The sequence below is a fragment of the Podarcis cretensis genome (genome assembly GCF_951804945.1).
Source record: "Podarcis cretensis genome assembly, chromosome: 13".
Classification (NCBI taxonomy): domain Eukaryota; kingdom Metazoa; phylum Chordata; class Lepidosauria; order Squamata; family Lacertidae; genus Podarcis; species Podarcis cretensis.
The window spans coordinates 13,418,856-13,436,711 of NC_137182.1; the positions used below are offsets into that span (position 1 = coordinate 13,418,856).

The 17,856-nt window shown below is 43.5% G+C and overlaps 1 protein-coding gene across 1 annotated transcript; it reads right to left on the reverse strand.

Moving 5' to 3' along the window:
• CD8A (CD8 subunit alpha) lies at positions 1 to 17,621 on the reverse strand. The gene is made up of 6 exons (XM_079950093.1): positions 17,258 to 17,621; positions 14,932 to 15,279; positions 11,237 to 11,320; positions 4,238 to 4,348; positions 923 to 959; positions 1 to 226 (listed from the first exon to the last, which is right to left on the reverse strand). The coding sequence occupies exons 1-6, from the start codon at positions 17,301 to 17,303 to the stop codon at positions 175 to 177; spliced, it is 678 nt and encodes a 225-aa protein (XP_079806219.1). The 5' UTR covers positions 17,304 to 17,621; the 3' UTR covers positions 1 to 174.
• Positions 17,622 to 17,856: the final 235 nt, after the last annotated feature.

Here is a 17,856-nt window from a genome sequence, read left to right on the forward strand (position 1 = left end):
AAAAATACGGTACATAACAGCAGGCGGATAAGATTTTCCTGCAAAGCTGTAAGGCAAAGGCATTCGTCCTTGCTATGGGAGCACAGAGCCATTATGAGCATTCAAGAGTCTTTCTGGCAAGGTCGGAAGGTATGATGCAGTGAGAATGCAATGGGAAAATCTGGCTGAAATGTCCTATTTGATCAAGCGTGACGTAGCGACTGTCCCATTGGTTCCATTCAGAGGCCTAGAAAGAAGAGGGAGCAAAGACGTCAGTAAGCATATGACAAAGTCTTGACACGATTTGGCAAACGAGTTTGGTGAAAGGGCAGCATTAGTTTCCATACATTGGCCTAACAAGCCTCGTACTGTATCTGGGTCTTTATCTTGCCAGTGCCAAAAGTTAGCATCCAGTCACTGAAAATTTAGGAGCTGCAATTCCTGTCAAGGTATGCAATGATTTATCTACTTATTTGTAGTACAGTGGTACCTTGGGTTAAGTACTTAATTCGTTCTGGAGGTCCATTCTTAACCTGAAACTGTTCTTAACCTGAAGCACCACTTTAGCTAATGGAGCCTCCTGCTGCCACTGCGCTGCCGGAGCACGATTTCTGTTCTTATCCTGAAGCAAAGTTCTTAACCTGAAGCACTATTTCTGGGTTAGCGGAGTCTGTAACCTGAAGCAAATGTAACCTGAGGAACCACTGTATATGCATTTTTTGTGCAGAATACCTAGCTGAAGAGCTGCATCGCAAAATTCAGGTAAGTGTGACTTTCAAAGAGGAACAGTGCTTCACTTTGCATATCGCTTCAGAAAATGTGAATTTGGTAAGTTCCCCTTTAAGTGCGAAGTGAACCAAGCTTCTCACACATCCATCGCAAGTGTGCTTAGGATTGCATTGTGGATTTAATGTGACAGGATGCCTGATTGGAGAGGACTCACTTTTTACATCTGCAACGCCGTCGCCGCCTCCTTGGGTCTTCAATTCATTTGCGAGAGGGAGAGAAACGTGCAAGTTATTTTATTCATATAATAATAATAATAATAATTTATTATTTATACCCCAGCCACTCTGGGCGGCTTCCAATCGAATATTAAAAACAATACAGCATCAGACATTAAAAACTTCCCTAAACAGGGCCGCCTTCAGTTTTCCTTTAAAAGTAAAATAGTTGTTTATCTCCTTGACATTTGATGGGAGGGCATTCCACAGGGCGGGCGCCACTACCAAGAAGGCCCTCTGCCTGGTTCCCTGTAACCTCACTTCTTGCAGGGAGGGAACCGCCAGAAGGCTCTCAGAGCTGGACCTCAGTGTCCAGGCAGAACGATGGGGGTGGAGACGCTCCTTCACGTATACTAGGCCAAGGCCGTTTAGAGCTTCAAAGGTCAGCACCAACACTTTGAATTGTGCCCAGAAATGTACTGGGAGCCAATGTAGGTCTTTCAGGACCGGTGTTATATGGTCTTGGCGGCCGCTCCCAGTCATCAGTCTAACTGCCGCATTCTGGATTAATTGCACTTTCCGAGTTGCCTTCAAAGGTAGCCCCACGTACAGCGCATTGCAGTAGTCCATATTTTAAATATTAGTATATTTAAAATGATGCAGCGCTTTGTGACCTCTTAATTTTGTATTTTTGAGCCATATGTACCATATTTTTCGCCCTATAGGGCACACTGGCCCATAGGGCGCACCTCATTTTTTGGGGGGGAAATAAATTTTAAAAAATTATCCCCCCCCCCCCAGCCGCGGGGCTGGAGCAGGGGAAGCCCGAGCTTCCCCCGACCCCAGCCCCCAGAACAGGCTGCTATCCGCAAGCCTTGCGAGCCTGGCGGCAACTCCCACCGGACTCCCAAGGCTTGCGGATAGCTTCCTGAAGCCTGGAGAGCGAGAGGGGTCGGTGCGCACCAACGCCTCTCGCTCTCCAGGCTTCAGCAAAAGCCTGCATTTGCCCCATAGGATGCACACACATTTCCCCTTCATTTTTGGAGGGGAAAAAGTGCGTCCTATGGGGCGAAAAATACGGTATATATAAAATCACTTTTTTCAGCTGTGAATGAGGGAGGTAGAAGAGGGCTTTCTGCTGCTGAATTTCCTCATGCAAGAGATTCTAGGTGCCTCAGCTCGTATCATTATGACAGGGATTTCTATCATTCTAAGGCAGTGGCTTTCAACCAGTGTGCCGTGGCACCCTGGGGTGCCTTGAATGATGGTCAGGGGTGCTGCAGGCAACTCTGGCCTCTGTCTCTCTTATTTTCCCTTCCTCCTCTGATTCCTCCTTGCATCTGCCTCCCAAAGTCTTGCCCAGCTGTTTGTTGTAGCAGCCCTAGCTACAAGCTCCTCAGGCGAATGGTGCCTCTGGGGCTGGCCCAGGGGGTGCTGGTTGCCAGGAGCTGAGGTGGCCTTGGAGTAAGCAAGCAAGTGGGCGAGGGAGCCCAGCCAGCTAGTCTGCCCGCCCTTGCTGTTGGGAATGGACAGACAAGTCCCAGGCCCCTGTGGGGCAGTGTGAGGAGACACCTCTCTTTGGGGTGGGGTGGGGCAGCTCAGAGACCAGGGGCAGCAGAAGCAGCTGTCCAGAGGACTCCCAAGGAGAGGGGAGAGGAGAGGAGGAGGAGAAGGAGGAGTTTGGATTTGATATCCCGCTTTATCACTACCCGAAGGAGTCTCAAAGCAGCTAACATTCTCCTTTCCCTTCCTCCCCCACAACAAACACTCTGTGAGGTGAGTGGGGCTGAGAGATTTCAAAGAAGTGTGACGGGCCCAAGGTCACCCAGCAGCTGCATGTGGAGGAGCGGGGACGTGAACCCGGTTCACCAGATTACGAGTCCACCGCTCTTAACCACTACACCACACTGTGGAGGCTGAGGAAACACTCCACAGGATGTTTGAAAAAGGGTGAGAAGTTGCGAGCTATGCAGGCAAGGGGTGACATAACTGGGCTCCCAAGCCCCACAGGGGTGCCGCAGAAATAATGTAGTTGGTCAAAGGAGCCGTGGACTCAAAAAGGTTGAAAATCTCTAAGAGATTCACTGAAGGTTTGAAAACTTTGCTCAACTTTGCCCATTTTATACTGTATATGTAGTTAGTGAGATAGACAGAAAGATGGTGTCCACTTCATGTGTTCCATCTAGCCTTTTTAAAGGCAAATTTTGGTGCTGTGAAAAACAGGTCTCGAAGTAGGCTTTTTCACCAAATTTTGCACCACAAAATTTGTTCTATCTCTGCTGCTGCTTGACTCCTTTACCCAACTCTCGACCAGCGTTTTAAAAATGCTTATAATTAGTCTGTAACCCATTTGTGGACACCTCTGCTAATTCACCAGAATTCTGAAAAAGGTGTGTGTGTGTGTGTGTGTGGAGAAATAGAGTGAGATTTGTTTTCTAGGCTGCCTCCCTTTGCAGAGCCCTACAAATCCAGCAATGTATGAGAGAGCTATAGTTATTAAGAGAGAAAGCAGGCATGTTCTGTAAAAAAAAAAAAGGTACCCTGGTTATTATGAAACAAAATGCCTAGGAGATTATGTTGCTGTTTAGTCGTTTAGTCGTGTCCGACTCTTCGTGACCCCATGGACCAGAGAACGCCAGGCACTCCTGTCCTCCACTGCCCCCCGCAGCTTGGTCAGACTCATGCTGGTAACCTCGAAAACACTATCCAACCATCTCGTCCTCTGTCGCCCCCTTCTCCTTGTGCCCTCCATCTTTCCCAACATCAGGGTCTTTTCCAGGGAGTCTTCTCTTCTCATGAGGTGGCCAAAGTACTGGAGCCTCAGCTTCACGATCTGTCCTTCCAGTGAGCACTCAGGGCTGATTTCCTTCAGAATGGAGAGGTTTGATCTTCTTGCAGTCCATGGGACTCTCAAGAGTCTCCTCCAGCACCATAATTCAAAAGCATCCATTCTTCGGTGATCAGCCTTCTTTATGGTCCAGCTCTCACTTCCATACATCACTACTGGGAAAACCATAGCTTTAACTATACGGACCTTTGTTGGCAAGGTGATGTCTCTACTTCTCAAGATGCTGTCTAGGCCTGTCATTGCCCTTCTCCCAAGAAGCAGGCGTCTTTTAATTTCGTGGCTGCTGTCACCATCTGCAGTGATCATGGAGCCCAAGAAAGTAAAATCTCTCACTTTATAATCTAGGAGATTATAAAGGGCTGCTATGGTAAACAAGGTCTTTGAATTAGTTAGTTCCCAGCTAGTTTTAAATGAACCTACTACCCCAGTACTGCCATCCAATAGAGTTTAAAGGAAATTATCTTACCACAGCACACTGACAGGGTGATCACCAACATTACCAGCAGAAGGAGGCAACCACCTGCTAAGGGGGCCCAAATGTACAGCTCACAGGGGAACAGCATGTCGTCATCTGGATCTGCCAAGCAGAAACAAGAGCACACCAGAAATGAATCCTAAAGCAACAGCTAGTAACAAACCTGTGATTTACAGCTGTCCAGTTTTTGACCCGGGCCTTTCATTCCCTGGTGCTATTCTGTGATCCATTTGCCAGCATGGTGCCCAACCTTCGCTTAGCCCTTCTGCAATGGAGGAGGACCACTGTCTTTCTTGAATGCCACAGTAAGGGACATTCTAGCACTACAGTTTTCAGTACATTTTTACATCTGCAGGTATAAAAAGGGTAAAGGGACCCAGTAAAAGGTCCAGTAGTGACCAACTCTGGGGTTGCGGCGCTCATCTCGCTTTACTGGCCAAGGGAGCCGGTGTACAGCTTCCGGGTCATGTGGCCAGCATGACTAAGCCACTTCTGGCCAACCAGAGCAGCGCACGGAAACGCCGTTTACCTTCCCGTCTGAGTGGTACCTATTTATCTACTTGCACTTTGACGTGCTTTCGAACTGCTAGGTTGGCAGGAGCAGGGACCGAGCAAGGGGAGCTCACCCCATTGCGGGGATTCGAACCGCCGACCTTCTGATCTGCAAGTCCTTCTGCAATGGAGGTGGACCACTGTCCTTCTTGAATGCCACAGTAAGGGACATTCTAGCACTCCAGCTTTAAGTACATTCATCAAAACTGTCTCCAAAAATTTTACACATCACTTGGGAAGACAGGCGGACTAATGCCAGTGTACTGGAAGAAGCAAAGATCACCAGTGTCGAAGTAATGATTCTTCAACTTCATTGGACTAGTCATGTTGTTTGGATGCCTGATTATCGTCTTCCAAAGCAACTACTCTATTCCGAACTTAAAAATGGAAAGCGTAATGCTGGTGGTCAACAAAAGAGGTTTAAAGACTCTCTCAAGGCAAATCTAAATAAATGTAGTCTAAACACCGACAACTGGGAAACACTGGCCTGCAAGCGCTCCAGTTCGAGAACAGCCTTTGCCAAAGGTGTCATGGGCTTTGAAGACACTCAAACTCAGGGCGAAAGGGAGAAAGGTGCTAAGAGGGTTTTGCAAACCCTCAACATGATCAACTCCTGCCCGGAAACCTATGTCCCCACTGTGGAAGGATGTGTGGATCCAGAACTGGCCTCCACAGTCACTTACGGACTCATGGTTAAGACCATGTTTATGGAAGACAATCTTACTTGGCTACGAGTGATCGCCAAAGAAGATACTTCTAATCAATATTTGCAATTGAGTTCACAAGAAAGCGAGCATTTAAGTGGCTATTCTTGCTGGACTCGGATGTGTGTAGACATGGAAAGATATAATGATCTAAGTTTGGTCACTGACTGTTTATCAATGCTGTGCACTTTTTCCTACAAAGAAACTATACCTGCACGAGAAAATCACTGCAATAACATGCCTTGCTGGATCAAGCCAAGGTCCATCAACTCTCCCATTTCCAACCACTAAGTGGCTAACCTCAAGTCTCTGATAGTGGCCAGTCTCATGCCTCATGCTCACTCACTTGGACAGTAGCAGTGAGGAGCAGAGCAGCAGGGTTGCTATAGTTGGCCATCATCCATCCATCAATCCATGATTTATTTACATGCTGTTTTCCCACTAAATAAATAACTGTGCTCAAAGCAGTGTTCAACAAAGAAAACAGGGAGGCATCTCAAAATCCAACAGTGCAAATGCAATTTCATAACAATGTAATACAACAACACGGCAGAAAATAAAGTAACGTACCAAAACAAACAAACAAAACCAACCCACGGCTAAGCTGTGAGCCTTGAAGGCAGTGCCCATTGAGCTGACCCCCTCGTGATGGTCCTTAAAAAATAGCTTTTGTGTTGCCAAATTAGAGGCATCACTGTGCTGAGATCATTTCTAGCCAATACTGCAGGAAAACAGCGTTTTGTTTTTATTTCCACTCACTTCATTGGCGGGATGTGGGGAGCGCTGACTTGCCCCAATGCTTTTACTGAAATTCTCACATTAAAAGCAGCGAGGGAGAAGATTCAAAGCACTGCAGAACAATTTGTGTGTTTATTGCTGAGATTGGCTATTTACTTTAAGTTGGATTCGGACTAAATTAGGTCCCACTGAAATATATGAAACCTGAGTTGTTTTTTTGTTGGGGATTGCTGTAAAACAAGGTCATTTGTTCTCAGAAAATGGTTATCTATCTTAATTATCTACATGAGGCGAGTTCTTGGGAATTGCCCGCCACCTGCAAGGTCAAAGAAATGATGTCATTTGACCTACACAGTTTATACCGAAATGGCTAAAATGACTGGAAGAATCAGAAATCAGGAAGACCAACATTTTAATAAGGAATGGGGGAAATCTTAAAAACCATTGTAAAACAGTTAGTAGAATTGGAATATCACTTGTAGCTTAAGGGTGAATTTTGGACACAATGGAGATGTAAAAGATTTGGATTATCATAAAAGATGCAGAAGGAAATGATTAACAATAGGACCCACAAAGGGGAGGAGGGAAGTCCAGGAGATTCCTAGGAATCTTGTTTTTATGTTGTATGTTCTATATGTGACTGTAAAAATGTAATCTGAAAAACCAAATAAATAAATTTATGTAGTTCCCACTGAAATATATGAAACCTGAGTTGTTTTTTTGTTCGGGATTGCTGTAAAATTAGGTCACTGGTTCTCAGAAAACAGTTATCTATCTTAATTATCTACATGAGGCGAGTTCTTGGAAGTTGCCCACCACCTGCAAGGTCAAAGAAATGATTTCATTTGACCTACACAGTTTCCATGGGAAACGGGAAGAGGTGAAACTGAATTTAAGAGGAGAGTCTGTGGACTGTGACTCTTATCACTCTCTCAGTCACACTTTCCATCTGGACTAAGACTGTTTCAGGACTGAGAGCGAAAGATTCTCGATCAAATTGATGGATTATACCGAAATGGCTAAAATGACTGGAAGAATCAAGAAATCAGGAAGACCAACGTTTTAATAAGGAATGGGGGAAATCTTAAAAACCATTGTAAAAAGCGAAATTAGAAACAGAATTGTTAGAACCTAAAACTAAGATACATTCGAGAATGTACAACTTGCTGTTAAAATGGAACACTCAGGATGAAACAGTTAAATCGGCTATGATTAAATGGGCACAGGACATTGGTCATAATATTACGTTTGCTGACTGGGAAAAGTTGTGGACCACCGATATGAAGTTTACGGCATGTAATGCCTTAAGAGAAAATATTATGAAAATGATCTATAGGTAGTACATGACCCCAGTCAAGCTTGCAAAAATTTATCACCTGCCTGATAATAAGTGCTGGAAATGTAAAGAAACTGAGGGAACATTCTTTCACCTTTGGTGGACATGCCCAAAGGTTAAGGCTTTCTGGGAAATGATCTATAATGAACTAAAAAAGGTATTTAAATATACCTTTCCTAAGAAACCAGAGGCCTTCCTTCTGGGCATTGTCGGCCAATTGGTGCCAAAGAAAGATAGAACACTCTTTATGTATGTAACAACCGCAGCAAGAATACTCATCACAAAGTATTGGAAGACACAAGATTTGCCCACTCTGGAAGAATGGTAGATGCAAGTGATAGACTATATGGAATTGGCAGAAATGACTGGCAGAATCCGCGACCTGGGAGAAGAGTCGGTGGAAGAGGACTGGAAGAAGTTCAAAGAATATCTCCAAAAACATTGCAAAATGTTTGAATGTTAAAATGATGTTGGATATAAAGAAAATATGGCATCAGTGACATAGTAAAAAGAAATATGTAAAAATGTTTTAAGAAAAAAAGGGTAAGACCAGAGTAAAATTATGTCAAAACTAAACAAAGGATATAAGGTGTTAAGTTGTGGGTTGACATAGCAGACGACACAGCGATTTCTCCAAGTAGCTCTTTATTTTGTAAGCTGGAATAGAACTGACTGCAAACAGCTCAGCCGGCCTGCTTTTATAGGCAGCCGGCTGTCAACATTGTAGCAACAACAGCCCAGCGTTTCCCGCCTAAAATAACTGACGTGGACCTGAGTGAAAACTATCTACAGACCTGAGTGAAAACTATATACAGTATCCCCCTGCTGGCCCAGGGTGAAACTTCACTACATAACTTAAGGGATTAAGTTACAAAGAATATGTAAGAATGTATTTAAAAGGAAAGGGAAAATAGAAGACATAATAGGTTGGAATATATAATATTGACTAAGATTTGAAAAAGGGTAAGGAGCTGCTAAATTTGATTGAGTAAAGGGGAATGCAGGAAAGGGAGATGTGAGGAAGTCAGGAAAGAGGGTTATAAAGATAAGAATCAAAAAACTAATTTTTCTTTAATTTTTGTTCTTTTTTACTTTTTCTGTTATATGTTTTTATACTGTGTTTTTTATGCTGTTTCTTATTGTATTTCTCTGTTGTTTTGTTCGATTGTAATATCTGTTTTATTACACAAAACCAAAATAAATATTTATAAATAATAAAAAAAAACCATTGTAAAAAGTTAAAATTGTTAGTAGAATTGGAATATCACATGCAGCTTAAGGGTGAATTCTGGGTGCAATGGAGATGTAAAAGATTTGGATTATCATAAAAGATGCAGGAGGAAATGATTAACAATAGGACCCACAAAGGGGAGGAGGGAAGTCCAGGAGATCTTCTTTTTATGTTGTATGTTCCATACATGACTGTAAAAATGTAATCTGAAAAACCAAATAAATAAATTTATGTATATTTAAAAAGGAGAGTGAAAGATTCACTCTAAGGATTGCCTTCACCAGGGCTCTAGTGGACGTTTATGGACTCAGTGCTCATTTGCAACCTTAAGCTTCAATTTGCCAGTAGTAAACCATTGCCAACAAAGGTCCGTATAGTTAAAGCTATGGTTTTCCCAGTAGTGATGTATGGAAGTGAGAGTTGGACCATCAAGAAGGCGGATCGCCAAAGAATTGATGCTTTGAATTCTGGTGCTGGAGGAGACTCTTGAGAGTCCCATGGACTGCAAGAAGATCCAACCTATCCATTCTGAAGGAAATCAGCCCTGAGTGCTCACTGGAAAGACAGATCGTGAAGCTGAGGCTCCAATATTTCGGCCACCTCATGAGAAGAGAAGACTCCCTGGAAAAGACCCTGATGTTGGGAAAGATGGAGGGCACAAGGAGAAGGGGATGACAGAGGATGAGGTGGTTGGACAGTGTTCTCGAAGCTACCAGTTTGACCAAACTGCGGGAGGCAGTGGAAGAGTGCTCTGGTCAATGGGGTAACGAAGAGTCGGACACGACTAAATGACTAAACAACAACAACAAACCATTCTACTTGACGTCTGGAATGCTGTGTGGATTTATTGCTCTTCTTTGTGCTTTGGTTTCCTACACGCTGAAAGCTGCTGCTGTGCGTGTTGACTCTGCTGAGAGGCCAGTTTGGAGAAACAATACTGGGCCTAAGCTGTCAATGAATTATGAGCAAAATACCATAATTCCTCACAATTTTATCAGTACCTAAGATCTGTTAACGTGGTCTGGATCCAAGCCTTCATTTGCATCCCACCCACCTTTCTTCCTTTTTAAAAACAAAACTATTTAGTTTTTCAGTTTAAAGTTTTACAGTCAATTATCCAACAACCAGCATAACAACAATATTCCAAAGCAACTCCTGAACTTCCCTCCTCCCCTTTGTGGGTCCATTTCCTCCCGCATCTTTTATAATAATCCAAATCTTTTACATCTCCATTATATTCAAAATTCAACATTAAACTACTAGTGTCATTCCAATCCTACTAATGATTTTAGCTGTTTACGATTTTTTTTTTTAAAAGATAAATTATAAATTTTCCCCATTCCTTATTAAAATTTTGGGTCTTCCTGGTTTCCGATTCTTCCGGCCATTTTTGCCATTTCGGCATAATCCATCAACTTAATCTGCCATTCTCTTCTGGTAGGGTCTTTGTCTTCTTCCTCTGGGCCATTAACACCTGAGCAGCTGTGGTTGCATACATAAATATTCTTTTCTGATCCGTTGGAATTTTCGGCATCTCCACCCACATTTCTCCCACAGGGGACCTCAAGGATCACTAGATGGTCTCTCGCATCTGGGGAATCTAACCAGACCTGCTTAGTTACCATATTTTTCGCTCTATAGGATGCACTTTTTCCCCTCCAAAAATTAAGGGGAAATGTGTGTGCGTCCTATGGAGCGAATGCAGGCTCCTTGGCTTCAGCGATAGCAACCGAAGCTTCCGAAGCACAGAGGGAGCACTCCCTCAGCGCTCCGGAGGCTTCGCGTTGCTTTCGCTGAAGCCTGGAGAGCGAGAGGGTTCGGTGCGCACCAACCCCTCTCACTCTCCAGCCTTCAGGGATAGCCGCCTGAAGCCTTTGGAGTGCAGTGGGAACTCGCGCTGCACTCTGAAGGCTTTGGGTTCCTTTTGCTGAAGCCGGGAGAGCAAGACTCTCCTGGCTTCAGAAGAGGGAGAGCTGCGCATTGCCCCTTCAGCGAAGTGGGAGGAGAAATGGAAGGGGCTCTGTTTCTCCTGCCACTTCGCTGAAGGGGCGCTCAGCAGATAGAGGGAGATCCCCCCCCCCCGTTCTCCCCCTCCTATGGTCCGGTGCATCTGGTCCGGTACGTCCTATAGAGCGAAAAATACGGTAGCTTCAGCAATCTCCCTGCTTCCTTCACTTTTTGGACCATGCCCCAAGCGGTACATGGCACTGGTTGTAAAAGTGGCTTTATATCTTTTTACATACCAGGGTAGCCAAAATGGCGGTGCCCTGTTGGACTTCCCCTCCCATCAGCCCCTGCCAGTATGGCCAGTTCGGATTGATGATGGAAGTTGGTGGTCCAGCAACATCTCGGGGCCTCACTCTCAATCACTTCTTCTTGTTTTGGGGCCAGTTATGACCCAAATGAGTAGCAGGGAGAAGGAAACATACCTGAGGCTGTGGAATGTGGAAGTCCCATGGTTGTTGTAAGTCCTTCACGGGGAGTTGAAACCTGGGGTGCGATGGTGGTAGCCTCTGTAAAGAAAACAAAGATGAAGACTTTTCCTGCATGCTTACAATGGCTCAGGGCTTGGTTGGGAAGGGGGCTGCACAATCCCTGCCTAATAGCGTTGCCACCTTTGTTCTGGCAAAATACTGGGTGGTTGGGGGGTGATTATTATTATTTTAATCTGGTGCCAAAGTGACTTCAGAGCAATCCATTATGGTCCAATGCAGCCTGACAGGATTGAAATCTGTTGCACCCAAACACACACACACACAAGAATTTGTAAATCTGTCTGTGCTTGGCTTCGCAGAGCTTAAATACATGACCTTTCTACTCCATTTCAAACACATGCATTTGGACCGGGGGGGGAGGGGGACCTGAAATACAGGACAAAACTGCGTCAATACAGGATGTAGCATTTTACATTCAAATATGAGACAATCTTAAAGCGGACAGGTGGCAACTCTACTGCCTAAGGACTATAGATGGACGAATCTGTCAATTTCAGTTTCTCTCAGTTTCTCATTTTTCCACTCTTAAGTTCTTTCCTCCTCGTTTCCACATCTGTTGCTGGTGTGTATTTTTAAAAGGTGTGCATGAAAATTCACCAGCATTGTAGTACAAACCTCTCCCAATATACACATTCATGTAAATCCGTTTCCCCTAGTCTAACACATGTACAGTGGTACCTCGGGTTAAGTACTTAATTCGTTCCGGAGGTCCGTACTTAACCTGAAACTGTTCTTAACCTGAAGCACCACTTTAGCTAATGGGGCCTCCTGCTGCTGCTGCGCCGCCGGAGCATGATTTCTGTTCTCATCCTGAAGCAAAGTACTTAACCTGAGGTAATATTTCTGGGTTAGCGGAGTCTGTAACCTGAAGCGTCTGTAACCTGAGGTACCACTGTACAGTGGTACCTCGGTTTAAGAACAGCCCTGTTTATGAACTATTCGGTTTCCGAACTCTGCAAAACTGGAAGTAGTGTCCCGGTTTGTGAGCTCTACCTCGGTCTAAGAACGGAAGCTAAACGGTGGAAGGGCACTGGTGGCGGGAGGCCTCTTTAGGGAAAGCGCACCTCGGTTTAAGAATGGTTTTGGTTTAAGAATGGACTTCCGGAATGGATTAAGTTCATAAACCGAGGTACCACTGTATGTTATTTTCACCAATATATGCATTTTTATGCACATTTTGTTGAATTGTCTCTTTAAATTTGAAGGTTCATTATTGTTCCACAAGATGTGTATTTCTTTAAAGGCCAGAGCAAATAACGTGACCTAGTTTTACAGCTGTGAAGCAGTATAGCAGGTGCTGTTAAGTTGTGGTAATTAAGCTGTTGGGTATGGTATATAAAGAGCAGCATGTAGCTCTCTCAGTACCCTGGTGGATGGGTTATGCTTATTGATATATTGTAATTTAGTGTAAAAGGAGTTTTTGTTTTTGTTATTAAAACCTAGCAAAAGTTACTTTGCGTTTCTTGAATGTGTGGTCTCCCCAGCACGCCTTCTGCAGCCCAACTAATCTGCAAATATTCAACACATTTCATCCTAGTACATGCATTTTCATTGTTCAGAGAATTGAATTGCAAAATTCAGAGAAGTGTGAATTTCACACGATGACTGTCCATGGAGGCACAGGTTAATTCTATGCCCATGGCAGCTGTCTACCTGCTCCATCTGGCACACTGGTTGAAACCCTACCTGCCCACAGACTGTCTTGCCAGAGTGGTGCATGCTCTGGTTATCTCCCGCTTGGACTACTGCAATGAGCTCTATGTGGGGCTGCCTTTGAAGGTGACTCAGAAACTACAACTAATCCAGAACGCAGTTGCTAGAAAGGTAACTGGGAGAGGCCTCCGGGACCACATAACACCGGTCCTAAAAGATCTACATTGGCTCCCAGTACGTTTCTGAGCACAATGCAAAGTGTCGGTGCTGACCTTTATAGACCCAAACGGTCTTGGCCCTCCACCCGCATTGTTTAGCCCGGACAGTGAGGTTCAGCTCTGAGGGACTTCTGGTGGTTCATTCACTGTGAGAAGTGAAGTGTCAGGGAACCAGGCAGAGGGTCTTCTTGGTAGTGGCGCCAGCCCTGTGGAATGCCCTCCCATCAGATGTTAAACTGATAAATAACTACACAACTTTCCAAAGACATTTGAAGGCAGCCCTGTACAAGGAAGTTTTCGATGTTTGACGTTTTGCTGTGCTTTTATTGTGCTGGAAGCTCCTCAGAGTGGTTGGGGTGAGCAGAATATAAGTGGTAAATTATTATTAATAATATTAGACCAGACTAGAACTTTTTTTGAAGCAAGGAGGGGGACCTATCTTTGCTGCCCACCTTACCAAATTCAGAAATCAGACAGAAATGGCTCGATTCTGTAGTATCAGGTGGAAAGGAAAGCAACCCTGGGAGCAGGGCTGTAAGAAACGGGAAAACTCTTCAAGATTATCCAGATGAAGAGCGATAAATAGCCAAGGGCGAGAAGATTAGAGAGGCAAGGCTTTCTAAAACAGGAGACAACCTGGATTCTGATGTAGAGAGATTAGGTGACATTGGCTATTTAATGGGTCTTCGGTCTGATTTATTTGCAGGAAGGCTAATTAGAAAGGTTGTCTCCCAGCTCCTGTAACCCCATTGTCATTTGTCAGAATATTTAGAGGACTTAGCCCTACCATAGGAGATCAGGGCCCTGTGGGATTTGACATCTTTCCGCAGGGCCTGCAAGACAGAGCTGTTCCGCTTGGTCTTTGGGCTGGACTCAGTCTAACCCCACCCCCCCATTTCTTTATTTTGATGGAACCCCTTATATGGGATTTGTATATAAATTTTCCCTCGGCTCTTTTTGCTGGCCCATGTAGGACCAGCATGGATAATTGGCCCTGGTGAATACAGTGGTACCTCAGGTTACATACGCTTCAGGTTACATACGCTTCAGGTGACAGACTCCGCTAACCCAGAAATAGTGCTTCAGGTTAAGAACTTTGCTTCAGGATGAGAACAGAAATTGTGCTCCAGCGGCGTGGCAGCAGCAGGAGGCCCCATTAGCTAAAGTGGTGCTTCAGGTTAAGAACAGTTTCAGGTTAAGTATGGACCTCCGGAACAAATTAAGTACTTAACCTGAGGTACCACTGTATTTGACATTTTCTCACCTTATGGCTTTGATCTATAGGCTACCACTAAAACGAGGCTACATTTTAAGCTGCATTTTAAACTGTATTCTAACTTACATTTTAATCAACTCTTCTTTTGTTTGTTTTTTGGCTTTGTTTATTTTTTAAAATGTTTTTTTACTGTATTTCTATTCAGTGTTAGCTGCCCTGAGCCCAGTCTTGGCCGGGGGGTATAAATAAAAATGTATTATTATTATTTATTATTATCGTCATCATTTTCCTGACATTTTCCTTATCACATAAAGCACGATTTTTTGGCGAAGCGAGTTTGTTGCACAAAACCTCCCAGCCGACTATAACCGCACACCTTGAAATGTGATGTGATTGAATCCCACCCACCCCCTCCCCAAAATAGCAACGTTCTGGAAAACGCCTCTCAAAAGGGGGCAGGGGAAACAGCTGGTGTGGCAGGGAATGTGTATCAAACTCACACCACTGACCGTGGGCGTTTAAACACTTGGAATGAGACTTACTTGGCAGGTAGACTTTGAGTCCTGAACTGAAGAAGACCGCCTGGTTGTAGAACAAAAAGCAAAAGTAGATGCCCTCATACTCCTTCCCGAAGCTGACAATTGTTAGCAGGTAATGGCCAGAAAATTTTGATGCTGTGTAGCCTCTGACCGTTTCTTGTGGGCTTCTAGACCTTGAAGACATATATAGGATGACGTGAGTGCTGAGGTCCGAGTTTTGACGGACCCAGTACACCCCAACATCCATTTTGCTGGCCTCACATTTCAGTTCCACTGGAGTTTTGGAGGCATGGGGAACGTCACCGGTCAACTTCATTTGTACCATACTGTTGGCTTGGGGCCACCAGCAGCCTGGAGAGCAAAGAAACTGCTTTGTTATTTACTGTTTACGGAATGACAGCAAAGGCTGTGAAGCATAGATTTTTTTAAAAATGTATATATTTTTATTAATTTAAAATAAATACATTTCTGAAAAACAGACGTACACACAAGTAAACAAACATACAATCAATCAAACAAATAACAGAAAAATCGAACAAACCCACCACACTATAAGATATAAGAAGATTAATATAATTATCATCATATGCACTCCTGAAAAACAACAACACTGTCTTCTTAATTTATTGTGCATATGGCAAAGGGGCTGATGGTTGTCATTAAGCCAGGGATTTTCTTCTGTTGGTTTTCTTTTATTAACTGTATTTGCTCTTTAATGCACCCGGTCTATTTGGTTCTCCTTTCTGATTAATCAGTTCCCTTTTTTGCAAATTCCTGTGCTTGGGCTTCTGTTTTATTTCGGGTTGCATATTAGATTCGCATTGGTAAAATGAAATATTGTCATTTTGGGAAATGTTCGGGCAAGCCACGTGGCCCTTTCCGAACAATGTAGTTATGGATCCTTTTGCTTCTCTTCTAAACTTTATACCAAAGAGCAGTAATATCAAACACACTTTTGGTTATGTGTGTCACTGGAAACATAAGAAGATACCTTTGAAACAAGAATATTTGCAAAAAAATCATGGGATGCCCTTTCCTTGGTAAAATTAACAGAATTCCTTACATTTCAAAGTAGCTTTGATTGTGTTAATTCATGTACAGTGGTACCTTGGGTTACATACACTTCAGGTTACAGACTCCGCTAACCCAGAAATAATACCTCGGGTTAAGAACTTTGCTTCAGGATGAGAACAGAAATTGCATGGCAGCAGCGCAGCAGCAGCGGGAGGCCCCATTAGCTAAAGTGGTACCTCAGGTTAAGAACAGTTTCTGGTTAAGAACGGACCTCTGGAACGAATTAAGTACTTAACCCGAGGTACCACTGTACTGTATATAAATAACTCCTTGTAATCCTTGGTCATGATTGATTTTAATGGTTGAGCACCATATAAAGGATAACTTTCAGGCCTAAAATACATATATTTTATCTCACAAACATGTGCTAAATCCTCTAAATATTCTGACAAATGGCAATGGGATTACAGGAGCATGGAGACGGCCTTTCTAATTAAGCTCACATTATAAATGGAGTGTGGAAGGATGTGCACCAAATACATTTTTGAGAGATGAAGCCAATTTAATAAACCATTGGAATACAACATTTCAAAATGTGTTATGTGCTATGCGTTATTCTCATTTATATGGCCCTGTTGGCAAGCTACGGCAATCCTTTTTCTGATTATTACCTTTTCTTATTATTCAAGGATTATTCCCCAGAGTGGCTGGGGAAACTCAGCCAGATGGGCGGGGTATAAATAAATAAATTATTATTATTATTATTATTATTATTATTATTCATACATTATGATGCATAATCATTTTATTTTCTGCTTTTTCTCTCATGTCTAGTTAAGAATGTATCATCTGATATCTGATTTGGTTTTTTTGTTTTATACTGCACTTTTTTTTGCAATGTTCTAAATAAGAAAAGTGTTTTCTATACGGAGTCTGTGTTTTCACATAGGTGTTTTGATACTTCTATCAAATAAAAGGTGTGGGTTTTTTATTTTTTTAAAAAAGTTCTTTTTCCTAACTTCAAAAATTAAAAGAACCATGCAACAAACTCCACATGACGGTAGATTTATTTTTCTCAACAGCAGCCTCCTCCTTCACCATCCCATAACATACTGCATAGATATAGCGGGCTGCTTTGGAAAGTTACAGTAATTCTGGGCAATTTTTGCTATACAGCATGGAAACCGTGTAGTCACAGAAAACAAATCCAAAAGTCTTGCTGGACAAACTGCAGCCCCGAATCACATCCAAAGTCTACCCCTCTCACCAGTTGTGGCTTAGTAAAGAAGACCCACAGTTGTGGTATCATACTCACATAGTATCAGGCCGACGGGCCACAGGAGAGAAAAAAATCTGGCCATTTTCTCTTTTCTTCAGTGAAAGCAGAAGTGAACAGAGGCGAGTTTGATGGCTGCAAGTCCTGCTGAGTGGAAAGGATGTGATGTCAGTATCACCCCTGAAGAGGTTTCTCAGCTTCTTCTTTCAAGCTGACTATAAGCAAACAAAAAAGACCCGTGAAGAATGCCCAGTATGGATGATATTTTTGCCCATCATCTGTCTTCCACTGTGTAATGAGCAAGCCTTACATATACATATATATGCCAGAATCATGTCGCTTATAATCTAGGTTGGATGGGCAGGATGTGGTGGCAGAGTAACACTCTTTGGCAGAGCAAAATAAAAATAAAAGTACCTGATTCTAAAGGGAAGGAACACACAAGCTGGCAGAGTAGAAAGGATCTTAACAGGATGGAACAGAGAGCTAACCAAAGGAAGAACTGTAAGGTGATCTGGAGGTCATCTTCTAAGTTTCCAGGAGTGGCTCAGTGGAGCAGAGCTCAGCCTTTTCCTTCCAGTTCCCCACACCTCTCTGACATCTTCGTGAGAAACACATGTGCTGTTGCCTGCAGGGAA